This window comes from Crotalus tigris, unplaced genomic scaffold (genome assembly GCF_016545835.1).
Source record: "Crotalus tigris isolate CLP2741 ecotype Arizona unplaced genomic scaffold, ASM1654583v1 scf7180000017950.1190679, whole genome shotgun sequence".
NCBI lineage: Eukaryota > Metazoa > Chordata > Lepidosauria > Squamata > Viperidae > Crotalus > Crotalus tigris.
In genome coordinates this window covers 821,117-844,013 of record NW_024096740.1, presented here as the reverse complement: position 1 = coordinate 844,013, position 22,897 = coordinate 821,117, and the positions used below count along the sequence as shown (strand labels likewise).

Below are 22,897 nucleotides of genomic sequence, written 5' to 3'. Positions count from 1 at the left end.
AGGGAGAGGTTTCCAAGCTGAGCCATGCTGGCTCAGGAATTCTGGGAGTTGAAGTCCACGAGTCATAAAAGCCAAAGTTGCCTACCCTGCCATAGGTACTACATTGTTTTGAGAACCTAATGCAGGGGTAGGCAACCTTGGCTCTTTTATGACTCGTGGACTTCAACTCCCAGAATTCCTGAGCCAACATGGCTTAGCTTGGAAACCTCTCCCTTTCCCCTCAGCATGGCTGGCTCAGGAATTCTGGGAGTTGAAGTCCACGCATCATAAAAGAGCCAAGGTGGCCTACCCCTGGCATAGGCAGAGTAATAACATGTAGGCAAATACATTGAGGGGGTCTGACAAAAAGTCTTCTGAATTTTCGGCACCCCTTACCATTTCCCCCCCTGCAGTTACCCCAATTCCCACACAAACTAAAGCTTAAAATTGAAAACGGGAGTCAGCTTATACAGGTGTAAGAGAAACATTTCTTTTTTTCACTCAAGCTTTTTTTAAAAAAACCCCGTTTAGAAGTCTTTAACTCTTTCTCATCTTGACAAGCCTGTCTTTGTTATTTATCTTCCAGAAACTCCTCATCGCCTCCGTTTTCCCTTTATGGGGATTTTTTGAAAGGGGAAAAAAAAACACAAACAAACACCAAAAACTTTGAAAAGACACCAAAACGGGCACAGGAGCTGCCTGGGGCGCCTCTCACATTTCAGAGCAGAGGCACAAAACATGGAAAAGAGCTTGGAAGGCTCAGGTAAAGTCCCACGCATTGTCCAGGTGATGTATTTTAAAGGGATGCCAAGGCAGATGAATCAACAGCCGGAAGTGGGCTTACCCCAGCAGTGGGAAGCCCAGTGGCAGGAATTTCTGAACACGCTGCAACCCCCTGCTCACGCGGGCTGGGGAAACCTCCAACTCACCGATACGGTGCCCTGGGATGACACGTGTGCGTTTCTGGCGGCCTTTGAGCAAGTGGCCGAAGCTTGCCAGTGGCCCCGCGAAGAATGGGTGCGCCAGCTGCTGCCAGCCTTGCGGGGAGGCATGGAGCAATCCTTCTGCAGACTGGACCCCCGGGACAGGGGCGATTACATGAAGGTGAAGGCCGCCATCCTGCGAGCGGATGCTCTCCGCATGGAGATGAAACGCCAGCATTTCCGCCAGTGCTGCTACCAGGAGCTGGAAGGGCCTCGCAGGGTGTACGGCCAACTCCAGGACCTTTGCCGCCAGTGGTTGAAGCCCGAGAAGCACACCAAGGAGCAGATCCTAGAGATGATCATCCAAGAACAGCTTCTGGGAATGCTGCCCGCTGAAGTCCAGAACTGGGTGCGGGAGTGCGGGCCAAAGGACTGCATCGAGATGGTCGCGTTGGCAGAGGATTTCCTGACGGGTCACCGTCACCCGCCCAGGTCCTGCGACTGGCAGGTGAGGAATATACGCTTAGGACCCGAGTGCTCTCTGTTGATCTTTGCAGGGCAAAGGGAGGGTTGCTGTAGATCGGGTGTCTCCAGACCGTGGCAACTTTACGACTTGGCGGACTTCAACTCCCAGAATTCCTCAGCCAGCACGATTCTGGGAGTTGAAGTCCACAAGTCGTAAAAGCTGCCACGGTTGGAGACCCCAGCTGTAGATACTTCTGCTTCCCATCCGGCCTGTACGGAAGGTGGGAGGAGGAGGGCTCCAAGTTGGAGAAGGCTCTTCTGCTGATTAAACCCTAGATCAGTGGTGGTGAACCTGTGGCACGGGTGCCAGAGGCGGCACTCAGAGCCCTCTCTGTGGGCACGCGTGCTGTCGCCCCAGTCCTAGGCCTTCAGCTGGGTTTTATAAAATCTTTCCGCCGCCATGTGCAAAAAAAAAAAAAAAAAAGTTCAATTAATAAGTCAATTTCAACTTCTCGCAGGAAAAAAAAAAGATCTTGCAAAGTTGGAATTGATTGATTGAACTTTTTAGTCCCACCCAGTCTGCCTTTACCATCGTAGCCACGCCCACCCAATTGGCCACACCCAGCCAATGGGCCACACCCACCTGGCACTTGGCGATGCATAAGTGGGTTTTGGGTTGCAGTTTGGGGACTCGGTCTCTAAAAGGTTCGCCATCACTGTCCTAGGCTAATATATTATTTATTTCCTCAGTTTCTTACCATATTTTCCGGTGTATAAGACGACTTTCTAAAGCCTGAAAATCTTCTCAAAAGTCAGGGGTTGTCTTATCGCAGGAATATATGGGTAGCTGTTCTCTGAATTTAAAACCAATCTGCCCCCTAGTGGCCAGCCCTATTTTTTTTACAGAAATAAGCACTAACAGGACAAAGCTTTCTAGCAGCAAAGGAGCTCCTATTGTGCTCATCTATAAACAGAAATTCAATATTGTACTGTATTTTCAATATTGTACTTTCTAAAGCCTGAAAATCTTCTCAAAAGTTGGGAGTCGTCTTATACGCCGGAATATACGGTAATTCTTTTTAATGTATTTGCAATGGGGACCGTTATCTACAGCTCATTCTTTGTCCTTTTAGGTTCCTTTGCCAGAGGTCCCAGCTAGTTCCTCGGAGTTGGAAGGGAGGCAGAGACAGCACCACCCCGGAGGTTAGTTGGAAAGGGGGAGGGGGTAAAATTGATTGGGCGGGTGAGGAATTACAGGCAGTCCTTGACCTACGACCACAGTTGAGGCCAAGAATTCTGTTGCGTAAGCGAGACCTCCTTGGTTAAGTGCGTTTTGCCCCCTTTTACGACCTTTCTTGCCACCGTTGTTAAGTGAATCCCTGAAGCTGTTAAAGTTAGTAACCCGGTTGTTCAGCGAATCTGCCTTCCCCATTGACTTGGCTCATCAGAAGGTGGCAAAGCCTGATCACATGACCCCGGGACACGGCAACCGTCATCAAGATACGTTGGCGGCCAAGCTTCTGAATTTTGATCATGTGACCACGGGGATTCTGCAACGGTCATAACTGTGAAAATAGCACTATAGCACTCAGACTTATATACCACTTCAGAGTGCTTTACACAGCCCTCTAAATGGTTTACAGCAGGGCCGCATCAGCATTGCGATTGCCCTCAGGGGGCCAGGTGGGTGTGGCCAGGGTGGATGCGGCCTGCTGGGAGGGCGTGGCCAGCTCTACATTGTTCACGTCAAGGGTGCCCGTGGGGGCCTGGGCAGGAGTGGGACAGATCTGAGGGTCTCTGGCAGAAGGGGGTGGGACCAGGGCAAGTGCCAAGGCATGGTCCACTGAAGGAGCCTCACTGTTCCTCTCAGGCCATGCCGGGGGGGGGGGGGCTTATATAGCTAAGACTGAATGCGTTTCAGCATCGATGGCCACCACAGAATTGTACATTGGCTCCTGGCTGGCCTGGGCCAAGGCAGAGGGGGCCGTTCCCTCACTGTTTCCAAGAGGACTTCGCAGGCCACATGAAACCACTTCGTGGGCCGCATCTGGCCCCCGGGCCTTGTGTTTGACATGTCTGCTTTACAGAGTCAGCCTATTAAGATAAGATAACCTTTATTGTCATTTGTTTACCGTGGGCACAACGGCACACATCAAAAGTGAAATTTAGTTGCCCGCTCTCAAAGTGAAACACATACAGTACTGCAGGCCACTTTAGCTGACTGTGTTCAGCAGGTCAGCGGTTCAAATCTCACCGGCTCAAGGTTGACTCAGCCTTTCATCCTTCCAGGATAGGTAAAATGAGGACCCAGATTGTTGGGGGGCAATGTAAAATATATATATATATATATATATATATATACATTGCTTACTGGTGTACGCCGCTTAGAGAGTGCTTGCACTTAAAGCGGTATATAAGTCTCATAAATAAATAAATACACGACACGCACCTAAAACATACTATATACAACCTATGTATAGATCCACACCCCTACATATACATAGCAAATAAATATTAAACACTGTCCATCTTGAATAAATATGGAAGGAGGAAGCTTGAGAGTTCACAAGGTTAATGCTGTACGAAATGAAACTATGGTTGAGTCTGGATGTTCTGCTACGGATACCACGAAGCCCCCTCCTCCCAGAAAGTAATAAGGAAAACAGGCCGTGGAGAGGATGTGTAGTGTCCCAGATAATCTTACGGACCCTGCTCAAGCAACGCTTCTGTGCTATGTCCTGGATGGGAGGGAGGGAGCTGCCCCCAACAATCTGGGTCCTCATTTTATTAACCTCAGAAGGATGGAAGGCTGAGTCAACCCTGAGTCAGTGAGGATCGAATTGCTAACAGTTGGCAGTTAGCAGAGTTACCCTGCAATACTGCATTCTAGCCACGGTGCCACCATGGCTGTTGGCCATAAATTGCTTTTTTCAGTGCCGTTGTAACTTTGAACTGTCACTAAATGAACTGTTGTAAGTAGAGAACTATGTGTATATTCCGTTGTCAGGAAGAAAGAGTGACTTGAGGTAGTCCTCGACTTAACGACAGCAGTTGGTACTGGAATGATACATTTATAAGACACATGACCGCATCGCTTAGGGACCGCAATCCTGCCGCACCAGTTGCCATCATTAATTGAATCCTAGATCATTAGATGAGGTGGTTTCCTGCCGGCTTCTCACAGCCGAAGTCATTGGGGAAGCCGGCAGGAAGTCGTAAGTCCCAGGCCAGCAGGCAGATAAAAATGGCTGCTGCCAGCTGGGGAAGGGAGCGAGGGGGGTTCACAGGAAGGCATGTGAGAGATGTGGAGTGAGGGAGTTAGGGGGTGTACGAGAAGTGCAACAAGGACTGGAGAAGGTCTGAAGTGTGCACATGGGATTTGCGATTTCCCGGATGGCTTCCCAGTGTAACAGGGAACGTTACAAATGACGATCGTAACTGGGTGTGCGAACCAGTTGTGAAGCACTGAGATCGCAATCACATGGTGGTGAGGGTGCTGGGTCAACTGGAACTCCCAAGCACCAGTCATAACCACCATTTGTTCAGAGGCGTCGTAACTTCAGAGGGCCCTTGAATGAACCATTGTAGGTCAAGGTACTACCCGTGTGACATTTTCGTGATGGTAAAAGACCTGTGGGTGGAGTTGGCTATTTTCTGTCAGAATCCAATTATATTTCATCTTTAAATTATCAAATATAGAAACTCCCAATTCTGCCTTCTCTGGATTCTGCCATAAGAGGGAGAGAAGGGGGAGAACAAAGGGGCTTTATGGCCCTCACTTCCTTCTTTACACTTCAAAGAGCTGAATGCTGAATGTGTGTTTATTGTAACCTCGAAGCGTTAACATACCAAAGGAGGGAAGTTGCCTTTCATGTAGTTATCTGAAGTCTCCATCCAGACGGAAGAAAGAAGAAAGGGAGTGGAATTGTGATACTTGAAACTATCACTGGAAGGGGGGTTGATTGGGTGGGACTACTGGGGAACCCCTTAAAACCTTGAATGGGAGAGCTTGGACCCCAAGTCCTGTCTAGCATGCCTGCAACCATTTTCTCTTAATAAAGGATTCCTGTTGGAAGAATTATTCCAAGAGTTCTGTCTTCTTAAGATGCAAAGTGGGGTGGGTCCTTACATTTTCCCAATAACATAAAAAAAATTCAGTAGCTTCGTTTTATCAACTTGGGTGGTTTGTTTTCATACTGGGAGTGGCTGTTGGTGGATTTATGCTCACATCACAAACCGGCTGTGCACGGCAACTAACCTGAAAAGAAGGTAACCCTGATAAGCAAATCCATCATGGTCCTTTTTTGCTGAAAATGGGGGAAAAAAAATAACTTGGCGATTGATGAATTTGCTAACTAAAAAGGATTGATATGAGAAGAAGGAAACCTGGAGCCGACCCCAACAGCGAAATCGGTGGCAAATAAATTTAACAAATAAATAAACAGAATGTAAGCTTAATGAGGGAGGAAGGATACTAACTTTGTAACCGCTATAAAAGAGATTCGAAGTCGCTATGTCAGGTTTTTTTACTGTTCTTTGAACCTTTTCTCCACTTTTTTCTACTTAATTTTTCCCTATGTATTGTGATGTTTATTTTTTACCCATATTGAAATTTCTAATAAAAATTATATGTTAATGTAGACTAGGGCAGGTTTAGGCAATCTTGGCTCTTTTATGACTCGTGGACTTCAACTCCCAGAATTCCTGAGCCAGCCAAGCTGAGGGAAAAGGGAGAGGTTTCCAAGCTGAGCCATGTTGGCTCAGGAATTCTGGAGTTGAAGTCCACAAGTCATAAAAGCGCCAAGGTTGCCTACCCCTGAGCTAGGGAGTTTAATGTATTGCCGTTCTAAGATGGCAGCAAAAGCTAAATCATGTATCCCTTTCTCAACTTCTGCATTTGTGTTTCACAGCCAGTGAAGCTACATCCACAAGGAACTCGGTCTTAGCCCACTCATCAGCTGGACTGGAAATGGCTGGGACTGGAACCACCCAGGTGTGTAGACTCTCAGTATGGATTTTACCAACTGCCTTACCAACTGACTGGGGGAAAAAAAAAAAAAAGGACTTTTGGCTGAAAATGGAAAAAAGGAATGGGTGATTTATGGATTTCGTAATTAATGAGAATTATGAATAATGTTGATAATGGGAAGGTAATCTAGAGTAGCTTTAAAACAGAGGTGGGGAACGATGACTCTTTTATGACTCGTGGACTTCAACTCCCAGAATTCCTTTAGCCAGCCAGACTGGCTCAGGAATTCTGGGAGTTGAAGTCCACAAGTCACAAAAGGGCCGTCGTTCTCCACCTCTGCCTTAAAACAAAGCCAGATGAAATGGAGGTTCTCACGGTGGTGAGTCACCGTTGCAGAGAGGGGTTAGGTCACTGTTGGCGAACCTATGGCACGTGTGTCAGAGGCGGTACTCAGAGCCCTCTCTGTGGGCACACGCACCATGCCCTGGAAATGGCAACCGTCCCTCTTCACCCAGCTGCCCGCTAACTCGCCGAGCTCCCACGTTGCTGGATGCATCCTAGCATGACTGGTTTCCCTCCTTCCCCCCCCCCATCCCATCCCTCCTGGCCTTGCATGCTCTCCTTTTCCCGGGCACGACCCACTGCATTGCCTCCTCAGCTGTCAGCTGGACATCCAGCTCAGAGGCGGCTTCTGTGAACTGCTGGTGGTGGGCTGCGGAGCCCCAGAGTGCGCTGGTCGAGGGGCCAGCAGGCTGTAGCTGCTGACGGACTCTGTCAGCCCCCATGTGCTTGCTGGCTTCTGTGTATGGGGGCCGATAGTGTCAGGCAGCAGCCGCCCCGGCCCGTGCCTCGCCTTGCCCTGCGACAATGGCACCCCCACCCTGCCTCGCCTTGCCCAGCCTCACCCCGCAGGACGAGCCTCCTGCCCACCGCCTCACCTCCCAGAGACCCCCTGGATCTCCCTCAACCCTACCCAGCCCCCACAGGCATCCCTCCCCACGAGCAACATCGAGGTGACCACACCCAGCTTGGCCCCACCCACCCAGTCTGCCACGACCACAGCCACGCCCACCTGGCACCCGGCGATAAATAAGTGGGTTTTGGGTTGCAGTTTGGGCACTCGTTCTCTCATCACTGGGTTAGGTCTTCCGAACCAGGTTACCCTCTTCGACATGACGTCGGGTCCCAAGTTGGAAGGAAGCTTCTGAACTCGGATATCTCCTGTCTCCCAGACTGAAACAATGGCCCAAAAGCATTCATTTGTCCATTTTGGTTGATTATGCCAGCTGTGTCTCTTTCCGGGAGGAAACGATCTTAAACTCATGTTGTTGGCATGTTTTGCTAAAACTCATTAGAGCAGTGGTTCTCAACCTTTTTAATGCCGCGACCCCCAACCGGTCATAAGTGGAGGACTAAACCGGTCGTAAGTCGAGGACTTCCCTCTTTACTTAGTTTTCATACATTACTTCTTTTCCTACCTTCAGCTGCTTTGGAGAACAGCTTGACTCCCTCTTCTTTGGGCCAGCCCCTGAGATATTGGAACACGGCTATCCTGTCACCCCTGGTCCTTCTCTTCATTAAACTAGAAATACCCCAGCAACCGTTCCTTATATGTTTTAGCCTTCAGCCCCCTAATCATCTTGGTTGCTCTTCTCTGTACTCCTTCTAGAGCAGTGGTTCTCAACCTTTTTAATGCCGCGACCCCTAACCGGTTGTAAGTCGAGGACTACTCAACCGGTCGTAAGTCGAGGACTACTCAACTGGTGCAGCACCGTTTGCAGAATGGGACTTTTGGCGGGCTCAGCAGGGCACAGACAGCCTGGACAATTCCTATTGGCTTTTGAAAGCCAATAGAATTAGGCTCTATTCAAGAGACTCTATTCTATTGGCTTTCAAAAGCCAATAGAATAAAAGGGAGTAGCACAGCTAAGGAAAGGGGGGGGGGAAATGGCGGACTGCGTTGTTTGGCAACCCCCGTGAAATGGTCGTTCGACCCCAAATGGGGTCGCGACCCACAGGTTGAGAACCACTGCATTAGAGCATGAAGTTCATTTGGTATACAGTCTGGCAGCCAAGTTGATCTCTTAAAAAAAAAAAAATCAGCCATGTTAAACTGGTTCTAAAAGTATTATACACTGACTCTGCCTCCGGGTGAAATTGAAATCGCTCTCTCATTGTCAGTTCCGTGTTAATTAGGAGGTAAAATCCTGGGTCAGACGTGTCTTTTTAAAGAAAAGCCGGAGAGATAGAACTGAACCTGGCGTTCCTCCCTCTTTCAGCAGCCTGTACGTGTGAAGGAGGAGTTGGGTCTTGACGAGAAGCCCATACACTGGGAAGTCATGCAAGAGAGGGGCAGCAGCTCCAGTGCTTTGGGTGAGTTATCTCTCGTTACACTCCGGCCCACGTTTGCTTTCCAACAGTTCACACAACTGACTGCAAGTAAAAATTCTAGAACGGCTGCGTGCATCGAAAAGGATGTCAAGGGGGCCTTAAGCCAGCATTTCTCAACCTCAGCAACTTTTAAGAAGCGTGGACTTCAACTCCCAGAATTCCCCAATCAGCAATGCATTTAAACCAGATCTGTCAAACACAAGGCCCGGGGGCCGGATGCAGCCCGCGAAGTAGTTTCATGTGGCCCGCGAAGCCATCCTGGAAACAGTGAGGGAACGGCCCCCGCTGCTTTGGCCCTAACACAGGCCGGCCGGGAGCCAATGGACAATTTTGTGGTGGCCATCTATGCTGAAACACATTCAGTCTTAGCTCCAGAAGGCCGTCCAGAAACAGTGAGGAACCAGCCCCTGCCCTGTCGGCCCCGCCCCCTGGGTGCATGCTGGGGAGGTGTCACCCTTTGTGAGGAATGAAGAAATGGACCATGCCTTGGCGCTTGCCCCGGTCCCACCTCCTTCTGCCAGAGACCCTCAGATCTGTCCCACTCCTGCCCAGGCTCCCACAGGCACCCTTGAGGCGAACGATGTAGAGCTGGCCACGCCCACCCAGTAGGCCACACCCACTCCATCCACCCCCACCCAGCAGGCTGCACCCACCCTGGCCACACACCCCCCATGCTGCAGTGCTGATGCGGCCCCCAATGAAATTGAGTTTAACACCCCTGATTTAAACCATATTCACTGTGGCCAGCTTGCCGCAGCCAACTCGTAGCCAACTCGAGGACAGCTCGCAGTGGGACAAGAGTTAACACTAACATCGAAGAAAGGGTGGAATAGAATCATTGAAGAAAGGGTGCCAAAGGAAAGGGACAAAATGATACGCGAATGACAGAAATTAAAATAGGTTTTAAATTGTTTTAAATGCAATGCTGGCTGTGGAATTCTGGGAGTTGAAGTCCACGTGCCTTAAAATTGTCAAGGTTGAGAAACACTGTTTTAAATAATTACATTGAATTATTAAATTGTCCCTCAGTGAGTTGTCCTATGATGAATTAGCCGTGGCAAGTTGTTCTGGCCCTGGTTTTACAACATCAGATTTATGACCGTGATAGGCAGGCTCCGTTATGGTGGTAAGTCAAGGACTACCTGTATGTGAAGGCTCTGATAAACTGGTGCCATCAAAGCTGTGCCGGCTTAGAATGTGGAGCATTTTAGTTTCAAAGCACCTTGACAGTATTGTTTTTAATAATGATTGTTGTCCCGTTATTGACGTTAATTCCAGAGTCAGTTCTCTCATATCCCAGAGAGTTAGAGGAGCGTTGTCGTCAATACTCAGCTCGAGAATCCAAATAAAACTCCAGGTTCCCTTCGTTTCCGAAAAGCTTACTGGTTTTTTTTTTTTAATTTTTTTTATTGAAAAAGTTTTATTAACAATTAACAAAAAAAAATTAACCCCCAAACCCCCCCACCTCCCTACCCCCCCCACTTCCCAGAGCCGACTACAGAGTTATTACAAACATATTAAACAAATTAATTAAATTTAACAAATTACACAGTAACCAAATTCATACTTAACCCTTAACTCCCTTTAAACCTTAATATCATAATATTATAAACAAATGCATTTTAAAACAATTATTATAAAGTACCGTAATAACAATAAATAAACTAAATAATTGCCATTATAAAATGCTATTAATAATAATTATTATTTAAAATTTAATCATAAAATAAATGGAACTTTTTAGTTCCATATTTAGTCTGAATATAATCTATCCATCTTCTCCATACCATAATATATCTTTCTTGTGTATGGTCCTTTAAATAAGCAGAAATTTTAGCCATTTCTGCTAAATTAGAAACCTTAAGTGTCCATTCTTCTATAGTAGGCAACGAATCTTTCTTCCAATATTGACCTACCAATAACCTTGCTGCTGTTACTAAATTCAACATTAAAATAGTTTCTTTAACATCAAAATCCACAAAAATCCCTAGTAAAAATAGTTGAGGAGTAAACTTTATCTTCCTTTTAAAAATCTTTTGAATGTTCCATCAAATCATAATCCAAAAAGCCTTAATATTTTTACAAGTCCACCAAACATAAAAATAAGTTGCGTCAGAACTACCGCATCTCCAACATTTAGGCTGTAAATTAGGATACATACAAGACAACTTTTTAGGATCCAAATGCCACCTATAAAACATTTTATAAAAATTTTCTCTTAAATTTTGAGCCTGTGTAAATTTAACATTTCTAATCCAAATTATCTCCCATAAATCCAATGGGATCGGTTCCTGGATATTCTGAGCCCATTTAACCATACAATCTTTAACCAAATCCGTTTCCGAGTTCAATTCTATTAACGCATTATAAATTCTTTTTATGTGGACCTGATTCTGATCTTTAATCTGAATTACCAAATTTTCATCTCCTAATGTTATTCCAACTTTCTTATCTAAAGTCCACCTATCCACTATTTGTAAATACTGAAACCATTACTGTAAAATATTTTCTTGCCTTAATACATCTAAAGATTTCAATTGCCAGTCAGTACCTGACCAAATAAGTAATTCTTTATACGGAATCTTTTCAAAATTCATCCCCTTAGAAATCCCCTCAATTGCATGTTCAGGAATCTCCCAAATAGGTATTTTGTAATTTAACCTGTAATAATACTTCTTCCAGACTCGAAGTAAGGCATTTCTTAAAATATGTGATTTAAAAGCCCGATCTACTTTCTTATTGAAAATTAAATATGCATGCCAACCATATAATAAATCCCACCCTTCAAGAGAAAGAATATTTTGTTTGTTAAATTAAGCCAATCACTTATCAAAGTTAATGTGGCTGCATCATAATATAATTTCAAATTAGGTGCTTTAAGCCCTCCTCTTTCTCGAGCATCTTGCAAATCTTAAACTTGACCCTTGGTTTCTTCCTAGCCCAAATAAATTTATTGATACCCTTCTGCCACTCATCCAAATTAGCATCGTTTTTTTAAAATGGGTATCATTTGAAACAAAAAAAGAAACTTTGGTAGAACATTCATTTTTACAGCTGAAATTCTCCCCAACAACGACAATTGTAATTTTTTCCAATCATTTAAATCCTTTTGTACTTTTGTCCATAATAATTCATAATTATTCTTATATAATTTTCCATTAGAAGCAGTTAAATATACACTCCCAAATATTTAACCTTTTTCACTATCTGAAAACCTGTAAGTTTAACTAAAATTTCATTTTCCCTCTCAGTCATATTCTTAGATAATATTTTAGTCTTATTATTATTTACTTTAAAACCAGAAACTTTCCCATATTGAGTTATAAGTTCCAACAAATGACTAACCAATTGAGTCGGTTGTAATAAAGTTAAAACCAAATCATCTGGAAAAGCTCTCAATCTATACTCATTCTTATTTATTTTTATTCCCTTAAGTACGGTTGACTCTCGAATCTAAATTAACAAAATCTCCATAGTTAAAACAAATAACAATGGGGATAATGGACATCCTTGTCTTATACCCTGGAAAAGCTTACTGTTTATTGAATACATAGCTTGGCTATGTAGAAGAAAAACTAACTTTGAGGTTCCAGCACCAGTTTGTAGATTTAAACAATAGTTTTATCAGCCAAACCACCAGACATCTTACGTAATCCATATCAACAAGTCCACTTTGTTATGGGAACTGTCTGCTTCAAATCCACACCCGATCTGGTGTCCTTGACAAGACTTCAAGCTCTCACGGCCTGCAACTGAATTGAGGAAGTTTCATTTTTCCGTCTACCCACTTGAAAGTAACATCTTAATCTAAAGGCAAAGGCATATAGTTGCCAAAGTTGATGGTTATTGTAAGGACCCACCCCACTTTGCATCTTAAGAAGACAGAACTCTTGGAATAATTCTTCCAACAGGAATCCTTTATTAAGAAGATGTGGTTGCTGGCGTGCTAGACAGGACTTGGGGTCCAAGCTCTCCCATTCAAGGTTTTAAGGGGTTCCCCAGCAGTCCCACCCAATCACCCCCCCTTCCAGTGATAAGTTTCAGGCATCACAATTCCACCCCTTTGATGCTTTCTTCCGTCCTTCTGGATGGAGACTTCAAATAAACTGCATGAAAGGTAAATAGCCCCTTTGTCATGGTAAGGTTCTTTGGTGCTATTTACATTCAAACTCTTTGAGGTTGCAATAAACACATTCCTTCATACTGAAGGAAGTGAGGGCCATAAAGCCCCTTTGTTCTCCCCCTTCTCTCCCTCTTATGGCAGAATCCAGAGAAGGCAGAATTGGGGTTTTCTATATTTGATGATTAAAGATGAAATATAATTGGATTCTGACAGTTATCTACTTTTGACTTTCTCAAGTACTGGAGTCTTTTAGGCCAGGAGTCCTGAAATCAGATTTCAGAGCTCCTGGCCTTCAGATGCGACGAGAATTCCCTGTTATACTGACTTCCCATCTGTGTTTTCTCTTTGTCTGTTCTTCATATATTTCCACCCAAGAAGGACTCCTGGTTCCTACACCTGAACTCATCTCCCAAGCTGATCAACCACAAGCCACCTTCCAGGAAAGGCCTGAACACAGGGACCCAATTCCTGACACCCTCTTTGGTAAGTGTATATGTGCGTGCACAATCTGCCTAACCAGCACCCTGATTGGGGAAAAAATATCTAGCACTCAAGGTCTGGTTTTATGATCTCAAGCCAACCTCTGTAGGTGCTACAGCCATCTTCAGTCCAAATGTGGATGAGCAACCTGCAAACGCCTCCCTCTCCCCCCCCCCCCGGGGCCAGGCTCCATTTCCTGCTCATTAACGTTCTCCAGAATTCAGTAGTGGGATTCAGCAACATCCTTTCCTATCCAGATCAAGTTGTCCCAAAAGTGCTTTTTCAAAAGGCAGCTGGACTTTCTTTTGTTTTTACTTGAAGTCATTTCGCTTCTCATCCAAGAGAAACTCTGATCAAATGTTGGAAGATAGAAGGATTTATATTTATATTCCTTGCAGTCATCTGGTCGTTAGCCCTCTTTCTGAGAGCCACTGAGGTTTATCTGTGCCCTTAGAGCAGGGCTTTTCAACCAGTGGTATGGGTACCACCTGTGGTACATTGGCACCTGGTAGGTGATACGTGACCATCCTAGAAAAGTAGCGGGGGAGAGGAATGAGGTGAACCAGTGGCAGCACCGCACAAGCCTGAGTGAGAGATGGCTGGAGCTGCAGGGCTGTCAGGGCTCAGGGGAAGCGCCAGGATCAGCGCCAGGCTCCAGCTGGAGCTCAGCGCTGATCCTGGCGCTTCCGCTAAGCCCAGAAGAAGCGTTGATCAGCTGTAATGTTGCAGCCTCTCCAGGGTCTTGTGATTTACATTCAGACGCTTGGCAACTGATTCATATTTATGACAGTCACAGTGTTCCAGGGTCATGTGAAGTGACCAAAACCTGCAACCACCAGCAGACCGGAATAAAAACCAAACAAACCCCCCCCCCACCTCTGCTGCCAATCCTCAACAGAAATGCTCACAACAATGAAAACCTTGGACAGGAGGAAGAGCGCGGCCGGGCAGGTAGGCGTCTTGCTCGGCTGTGGCTTGGGGGGGGGCACTTTTTTCAGTGCCATTGTACCTTCAAACAGTCACTAAGCGAACTGTTGTAAGTCGAGGACTACCTGTACTTCATCACTTTTCTTTCTTTTTTTTTTGTCATCAAGTTTTTGACACCTTGCTAGGTGACTGGTGATACTCGGATATTGCCATATCCTAAAAGTGGTACAATGGATAAAAAGATTGAAAAGCCCTGCCTTAGAGTTACCTGAATAGCGCAAATCAATGTAGAACCTTCTTGGAATTGCTGAAAGCACTGTCTTGTGTATAAATCTTTTTGCCCTCCACCATGCTGTCAGAACTGAAGAAGCTTTCTTGGATGAGAAGTGAAGTGTCTTCAAGGAAGATCAATTACTTCTTGAAAAAAACACCTTTGGGATATCCTTTCCCATAATTCTGAGGTAGAAAATAGAACACTGGTGTGAAGCCTAGAGCAGGGGTAGGCAACCTCGGCTCTTTTATGACTTGTGGACTTCAACTCCCAGAATTCCTGACCCAGTTATACTAAGGGGAAAGGGAGAGGTTTCCATGCGGAGGTATGCTGGCTCAGGAATTCTGGGAGTTGAAGTCCACGAGTGATAAAACAGCCAAGGTTGCCTGCCCCTGGCCTATAATATAAGCTTCATATTGTTTAGAAAATAAATTCACTTCCCCCCCCCCCCCAAAAAAAATCCTGGGGAAAAAGAAATGGATAAATCTAACATGGATCAGTCTTTAGGACTGAGGAAAAACCTGCAAAAGCAATATTCAATACTCCTCCCCCCAGGGTCCCAGTGTTCATTTCAATTCCAGCCAATCCACAGGTGGCAGCATAGTGTTTTGGTAACTGGCTCCGTTGGCACTCTTCAAGGTCTCTCTCGCTATCTCCTAGATAAGGGTGATGCATGCCTTCTCCTGGGGGAAGGGCATAGTGGCAAGACAGTGCAAAGCACCCCCAAAGTATCCCCACCCAACAGAATGGGAGGCCCCAAAGAAGGTTTACAAATTCAAGAGCAGTAGGAATAGGGGAACAATACATTTCTTTGGGGACCGGACAGGTTTAGCCTTCTGTGCTTTCAGACTCGTGCTGGAGCCCATCCTCGGGCAACTTCTCTCTGTACTTTGGGCTATTTTGTGTGTGGTATTTCTATGGTGCCTGGTTGTGTGGGCTTTTCTAGTTGCGGATTTTTCGTAGGTTCTTGGGGAGCTCTAATTCGACAGTTACTAGGTTGATGATGCATTTAAAGTTCAACAAACGTAGGACCCAATTTTTTAGAAGGCTGTAAAGACTGCAAGTATTTAGTAGACAGGTAGACTTTGTCTCCAACTTTAAAAGATTTCTGCTCCACCCTCTTTGTGGGTCTGAGCCTTATAGGCTTCTCTGGCCTCATCTACGGCTTTTCGTACTACCGGCAAGGTATTTTGCAACTGTTTAATCCACTCTTGCAAAGAGGGAATGTCACTTCCTTAGCAGGTAGTTCAGGTATGACCATTGGCAACCTAGAAAGGGCTGTAATCAGTACTCTAATTTACAGCATTATTATAAGCCAGTGATGGCGAACATTTTAGAGACTAAGTGCCCCAAAACCACCCTGCGCCCCCACTCCGCCTCCTACTCCGCCCGCCCGCCGGGCCATGCACCACCTCCATGGCCCGTCGCAGATCGCCCAGGCAGCCCTGCAGCACCATGGCAACCACATCCTCCGCCCACACCCTGTAGCATCATCTACACGCTATGGGGCGCAAGAGCGGAGTCTTGTCCCTGCTGCCCGGTTATGTCCTTGGCTGTGCTGCTCCGTGCGGGCCATGTCCGGGGGCGACTCTCCTCCAGGGGGGCTGCTGGTGAGGAGAGGGCTGGGGCGATGCTGCGCGTACGCACAGAGGGCTTCGAGTGCCGCCTCTCACACGCGTGCCATAGATTCGCCACCACTGTTATAAGCAAAAGGCAACAAATCAGTCCAGTTATCTTGTTGATATTTGATAAAGCATCTAAGATACTGTTCTATAACTAAGTTCAGTCTCTGTCTCCCCATTCATTTGAGGATGATGACTAGATGACGGCCCCTGACTACCGTGGTTTATTATTATTATTAATCATTGCACAGTCAGCCAGATGTTCAGACTGGATTTGGCATTTTTGTCTACCTATCGAGTCCTTCCCAAGGACTTGGGATAGGCAGATGTGGATGTTTGATGGTATTACAGATATCGTTGCAGGATGGAAGCAGTTTGTTTGTTTATTTATTTATTTATTTATGAGATTTATATACCACTTACAGTTCCTAGTAAGGCCGCCTTTTGCAATTGACTAATGGCGAATTTGTCAATGCCAATAGTGCTCAAGTGGTGCTCCAGTTGTTTTGGGATTGCACCCAAAGCGCCTATTACTATTGGTACTACCCTTGCTTGCCTTTGCCACAGTCTTTCTATTTCTATTTGTAGGTCTTTGTATTTTGTTATCTTCTCCAGTTCTTTCTTGTCTATTCTTCTGTCTCTAGGCACTGCCACGTCCACTATCCAGACATTTTTGTCTTTCTTATCGACAATTGTTAAGTCCGGGGTGTTATGTTGGAGGTGCTTGTCTGTTTGAATTCTGAAGTCCCAGAGCAGTTTAATTTTATCATTTTCTATATTCTTCTTCTTCTTCTTCTTCTTCTTCTTCTTCTTCTTCTTCTTCTTCTTCTTCTTCTTCTTCTTCTTCTTCTTCTTCTTCTTCTTCTTCTTCTTCTTCTTCTTCTTCTTCTTCTTCTTCTTATTCTTCTTCTTCTTCTTCTTCTTCTTCTTCTTCTTCTTCTTCTTCTTCTTCTTCTTCTTCTTCTTCTTCTTCTTCTTCTTCTTCTTCTTCTTCTATTATTGTTATTATTATTAAGCATAGAATTGCAGTTGGCCCTCCTTGTTCCTTTGGAGGAAAACTGCTCCCAGGGCCACGTCACTAGCGTTGGCCTGAATAACAAAATCCTTCTCTGGATCTGGGTGCTTCAATACTGCCTTCACAGAGAAAAGTCTCTTTAGTTTTTCAAAAGCGGCTTGACTTCCCCCGTCCATTTCAGTGGCTGGCTGGTGTTTGGCTTATTCCCACCTTTGGTTTCTAACAAATCGGTGATGGGGAGCGCGATTTGAGCAAAAGAGAGAATAAACTGCCAATAAAAGTTTGCAAGGCCTAAGAAACTCTGGAGTTGTTTTCTAGTGCAAGGGGTGGGGCACTCCAGGATAGCTTGCACTTTCTCTGGGTGCATCTCCACCCCTTTGCTGGAGATGTGATAACCCAAGTAATCAATGCAATCTTTGTGGAATTTGCATTTCGATAATTTGGCATACAGCTTGGCAGAGTGTAGTTTCTTTAGGACCGCTCTGACCAGTTTGACATGCTCTGCTTTGGTTTTGGTATAGATCAAGATATCGTCAAGATAAACCAAAACTCCCTTGTACAGATGCTCATGCAGAACCTCGTTGATTAATTGCATGAAAACAGCCGGAGCCCCTTGTAATCCAAAAGGAAGCACCCTAAATTGAGAACAGCCCAGGGGGCAGTTAAAAGCGGTTTTCCATTCGTCCCCTTCTTTATTCTTATTCAATAATAGGTCTCCTGCAAGTCTAGTTTAGAGAAAATTTTCCCTTTCGACAGTGGGCCAACATGTCCCTTGTTAAAGGGAGTGGATACATATTTTCCACTCATGTCGTGTTCAGACCCATATAATCCATGCATAGACGAAGAGACCCATCTTTCTTTTGAATAGAATGGGGCAGCTGCTCGGGGTCTGGTGAGCTGAATGAAGCCTTGCCCCAGATTCTTGTCAATGAACTTGTGAAGTTCATTCAACTCCCTAGGGGCCATAGAGTATAACTTTGCTTTGGGGAGCTTCGCCCCGGGATAATTTCAGTGGCGCATCTCTGGGTCGTCGATGGGGCAGAAGCTCATCCAATCTGTGTTCACTGAAACAATTGTCATTTGAATTAATTGCAACATAGCATGCATTTCCTCCTGGAAGATATTTGTCTTGTCTTGAAGTATTACTCCTGCCGATCTCTGATATTCCAGACTGGGGATTTTAGAAAAGAATATTGAGTGTGGTTTCCGACTACTTTTGGTTGTATATTCAATCTCCATTTTCATCAAACCTACCAATCTTAAGTTCCAAACACCATAGTCTTATATAGTTCTTATCTTTATGAACAGTCCAAAATGTTCAACTGCTTAAAACAATCCAGTAGTTTCCTCCCCTAGAAAAATAGCCAAAAAGTCAAGGTTTTTCTTTCTCTATCACAGTGGTTCTCAACCTTTTTAATGCCGCGACCCCCAACCGGTCGTAAGTCGAGGACTACTCAACTGGTGCAGCACCGTTTGCAGACTGGGACTTTTGGCGGGCTCAGCAGGGCAGAGACAGCCTGGACAATTCCTATTGGCTTTTGAAAGCCAATAGAATTAGACTCTATTCAAGAGAGTCTATTCTTTTGGCTTTCAAAAGTCAATAGAATAAAAGGGAGTAGCACAGCTAAGGAAAAGGGGGAAAAAAATGGCAGACTGCGTTGTTTGGCGACTCCCATGAAATGGTCGTTCGATCCCAAATGGGGTCCCAACCCACAGGTTAAGAACCACTGCTCTATCAGAACGTTCGCAGTCTTATTGCGTGAAATAACCCAGGAGTAAATACAGTAAACAGTGGTCTGTATTAAATGGTGGTTTATCTTACACTATCTACAATATGTTTAACTGTTAAATCATTACCTTGACAAACTTGAATATCACAGCTCAGTAAGTGTTTGTAATCCAAGGTTAACAGTTTTTATAACAATTGTGTTTCTCATTCTGCAATAGATAGCCCAGTATATTTTCTTTCCTCTATTCCCAACTGTTCTCTATTTAGCTAGGAGTCACTGAGGATCAAAGGAACAAGTTGTGCTCTGTTTCTGGGTGTCTTGCCAATTTCTGAGGCAGAACACCTGTAGTTCTATACTCTGATCCATCACAAGATGTCAGTAGCTATTTTCCAACAATTTCCATAATTTTCAGTTTTATCCAGGTTATAGCTTTGCTTTAATCCATTTCAATGTATTTCTGTCCCCCATCTGTCTGTGGAAGGGTGAGGTTATAATCCCCTTCTCACTTTCGGAGGATTTTATGCTTCTTGGGAATCTTTTCCAGGAAATTAGTTTCAAAATAGAGAAGAGATTATCTATATTCTCACCCAGTTCCCAACACGCTGTTCAAAGTTCTTAGGTGGTGCTTTTGGACTTCAGATGCCGGTAGCTCGGGCTAGTCACCGGAGTGCAGCTAGCCTTTCTCCTGTCGGGTTGGAGGGCTTCGCCCGGATCAAACAGATTGACCGCCATCTTTCTGTGATCGATAGGGGGCCCCTCCTTCGTCGCCTCTCCGGGGCGACATTAGACCTATTTAGAGTCCCCTGGCAGGGCGAAACCAGCCGTTGGGTGCGGAGCTCCGCAATCCTTCAGCTGCGTCACTATGACACAAAACTGGAAGTTGGAGGCTCTGTAATTCCTGCTCGCTGAGGGCGGAGGCTAGTTTGCGACATAGTCCATGCCTCCTGCCCTTTTCTTTGGATGGGGGAGGGGCCCTCTTCAGGAATTTTAGGCATCCCTGCCTCCAATCGACTATGGGGTTCCATTTCTTTAACCATATCAGACTCAGTACTAACGGCCACTCCATGCCAGGAACCACAACAAATGCAAAGGCTCTGAGTGGTCTCCCATGGTAATATGCACGGGTCTGGTGGTAAAACTGGCGGGGACTCCCCCCCCCCCCCGGTGACGGATCCATCGAGTCAGCAAGAGGTGATTGGAGTCTTGAGTCTCCTGAGGGGTACTTTCATTTTCCCTACCAGTTTTGGGCTGATTAAGCAGCGGGTGCACCCCGAGTCCAACAAAGGGGTTCCAGTGTTCATTGGAATTCCAGCCAATCCACAGGTGGCAGCATAGTGTTTTGGTAACTGGCTCCGTTGACGTGTTCTTCAAGGTCTCTCTTGCTTTCCTTTCCTTCTGGCTCCAAGTGCAAACCATCTCCTAGATAAGGGTGATGCATTCCTTCTCCTGGGGGAAGGGCATGGTGGCAAGACAGTGCAAAGCACCCCCAAAGTATCCCCCCTCCCAACAGAATGGCAGGCCCCAAAGAAGGTTTACAAATTCAAGAGCAGTAGGAATAGGGGAACAATACATTTCTTTGGGGACCTGACAGGTTTAGCCTTCTGTGCTTTCAGACTCGTGCTGGAGCCCATCCTCGGGGAACTTCTCTCTGTACTTTGGGCTATTTTATGTGTGGTATTTCTATGGTGCCTGGTTGTGTGGGGTTGTCTAGTTGTTGATTGGGGTGCTGATGACCGGCTATTAAGTCTATTAAATCGTTGGCTGTTGTTTCCTTATGCTGCCAAGTTGTTGCCTCCTAAGTACTTGATAAGCTGGTGGTAAATGAACGTTCCTGTTGGCAGACAACATCAATCACTTCCCTGGCTGTTTTTGTGCCCGCTCGTCCAACAATCTTAGTAGTGCCAAAATTGAATGTGTGTTGTTCTTCATTGCAATGAGAAGCTACGTATGAGTTCGGGTCTCCTTGTCTGACCACTCACTTGTGTTCTTGGACTCTCTGGTACTTTAGCTTCCTCCGCCTCTGCCCTAACGTGTGCAAATGAACTCACGGCAAAAGCTTGCCCGGTGTCATTTCACCTCACTATTTGGCCGAAACAAACTCCGATTGTGCGATTCCTGGTAAGAAAGTGATTTCTCGCGTTTTCTCTTGCCCTTCACACCAGGTAGAAGAATCATAGGTGAGATCAGAATTGAGACTTTTCAGCAGGCCATTTCAGAGGCAGAAGACGACTTTGGGACGCTGCACGGAGAAGAATCCTCAGGCACCGTTCCCTTGAATCCCGAGTCTTCCCCCCTGGATCCTGAGAAACAGCTGGGTGCAAGGAAACCGGAAGAGGTGCGGAAGAGGAAATGCGCCCGACGTCGAAGAAGAGCCTGTAAGAAAAAAGGCAAACGTTACCCGCTGGAGAGGAAGTACACCTGTCTTGAGTGCGGGCACAAAGCTTACTATTACTCAGAGTTGCTAAGACACATGAAAAGCCACGCAGCAAAAGAGTTGCATGAGTGTCTTGAGTGTGGGAAAACATACCGGGACAGGCCATGTTTCGAGAATCACTTGAGGAGCCACTTACCGCTGGATGATCCCAACAGACGCATGGAAAGAGCCAGGACGAGAAACTCCAGCTGTCAAATGAAAGAGGAGTACACGTGCTTTAAATGCGGAATCGTTAAAAGTAGCCCGTCGGGCCTTGCTGAACACATGAAAGTCCACACGGAGGAGAGACCGTACGAATGTCCTGAGTGTGGCAAATTGTTCAAGTGGCCGTCCAACTTGTCTCGGCATCGGGGTCTCCACACCTCCAGGAGGTTTTCCTCGCGACAGTTTATGCGCCGAGGTGGGTCTGCGACACTTGGATTGGTGCAGTTTAATTAAATGTTGTTATGAGAGGCCTGGTCTCCGAAATAGGAAACCTGGCAGAGTGTAAAAGCAAACATTGATCGAGTGTTACAATTGAACGATAATGTAGAACTGGCAGAACGCATAACGTTTTCTTTCTAGTAGAGCTAAACTAAACTAACTAGAAAGCATTCTTGACACACGTCTGCTTAGTTGCTTTATGCCTCTTTCTCAACCTTGGCAACTTTTAAGACGCATGGACTTCAGCTCCCAGAATGTCCTCAGGGATGGTTTTCTCCAGCAGTGGTTTTCCTTGTGACATGATGCCAAGGTTGGGAAACCCTGCTTTATGTTGTTTGACAGATTTTTGGAGGACTAATAATTTCACGATGTTATAGCCAGGCTTCCTCTGTTGGATAGTCCTGATATTTTGCATTTCAGCTTTGGGCATGCTTGTTTGGGGACTGCTCACTCACTCACTCACTCACTCCCTTTCCTTCCTTCCTTCCTTCCTTCCTTCCTTCCTTCCTTCCTTCCTTCCTTCCTTCCTTCCTTCCTTCCTTCCCTCCCTCCCTCCCTCCCTCCCTCCCTCCTTCCTTCCTTCCTTCCTTTCTTCCTTCCGCCATCAAATCTTTGGCTTCTGGCAGCATACTAGAATAGAATCAATGGCTAATACTAAATGACGTCTATTGTACAGCACCGATGACGTTACCTAGTTTGGTAATGAAACATCTGCAAATAAACAACTAAGCTCAGAGAGCATCAAGGACCCCACAGTTCAACTCTGAGGTACATTAACATTGTCTTCCATCGCTGCTAAATGATATCTGGGTAAAAATGGTGAAGAGTCATTCGCTGAAGTTTCTCTGGAAGAGTTCGGTCTTTAAAAGCTCCTGGAAGGCCCTCACAGAGAAAGTCAGTCTCCGTTCTGAAGAAAAGCTGTTCCATAACGTGGCTAGCATTTTGAATTGCACCTGAAAGGTTACTGGTAGCTAATGCAGGATCTTCAAGAGAGGTGTCAAGACGGTTATAATAACTAGCGTCAGTCAAAAACTGGCCTTTTGGACCCATTGCAGTGGTCGTTCGAAGGCAGTTCCGCATAGAGTAGATGTGAGTAGTTTTAATTCACTCAGAAAAATAAGAATCCCGCAGGGATTGGCTTTACC

General features: G+C 45.7%; 1 protein-coding gene across 8 annotated transcripts in view; it reads left to right on the top strand.

Annotated features, from left to right (window-relative positions):
• LOC120308826 (zinc finger protein with KRAB and SCAN domains 7-like) overlaps positions 1–22,897 on the top strand; it is a 64,894-nt gene that overhangs the window by 18,362 nt on the left and 23,635 nt on the right. For 3 of the 8 annotated variants that reach the window (XM_039345354.1, XM_039345353.1, XM_039345359.1), the window contains exons 2-7: positions 566–1,410; positions 2,501–2,570; positions 6,278–6,360; positions 8,616–8,709; positions 13,226–13,333; positions 21,058–21,729. In XM_039345354.1, coding sequence (XP_039201288.1) covers positions 718–1,410; positions 2,501–2,570; positions 6,278–6,360; positions 8,616–8,709; positions 13,226–13,333; positions 21,058–21,729 — 1,720 coding nt within the window. In that variant the 5' untranslated portion in view covers positions 566–717. The remainder of the gene's footprint in view (positions 1–565; positions 1,411–2,500; positions 2,571–6,277; positions 6,361–8,615; positions 8,710–13,225; positions 13,334–21,057; positions 21,730–22,897) is intronic. The other 5 variants (XM_039345358.1, XM_039345357.1, XM_039345356.1 and 2 more) reach the window with 5 other exon arrangements.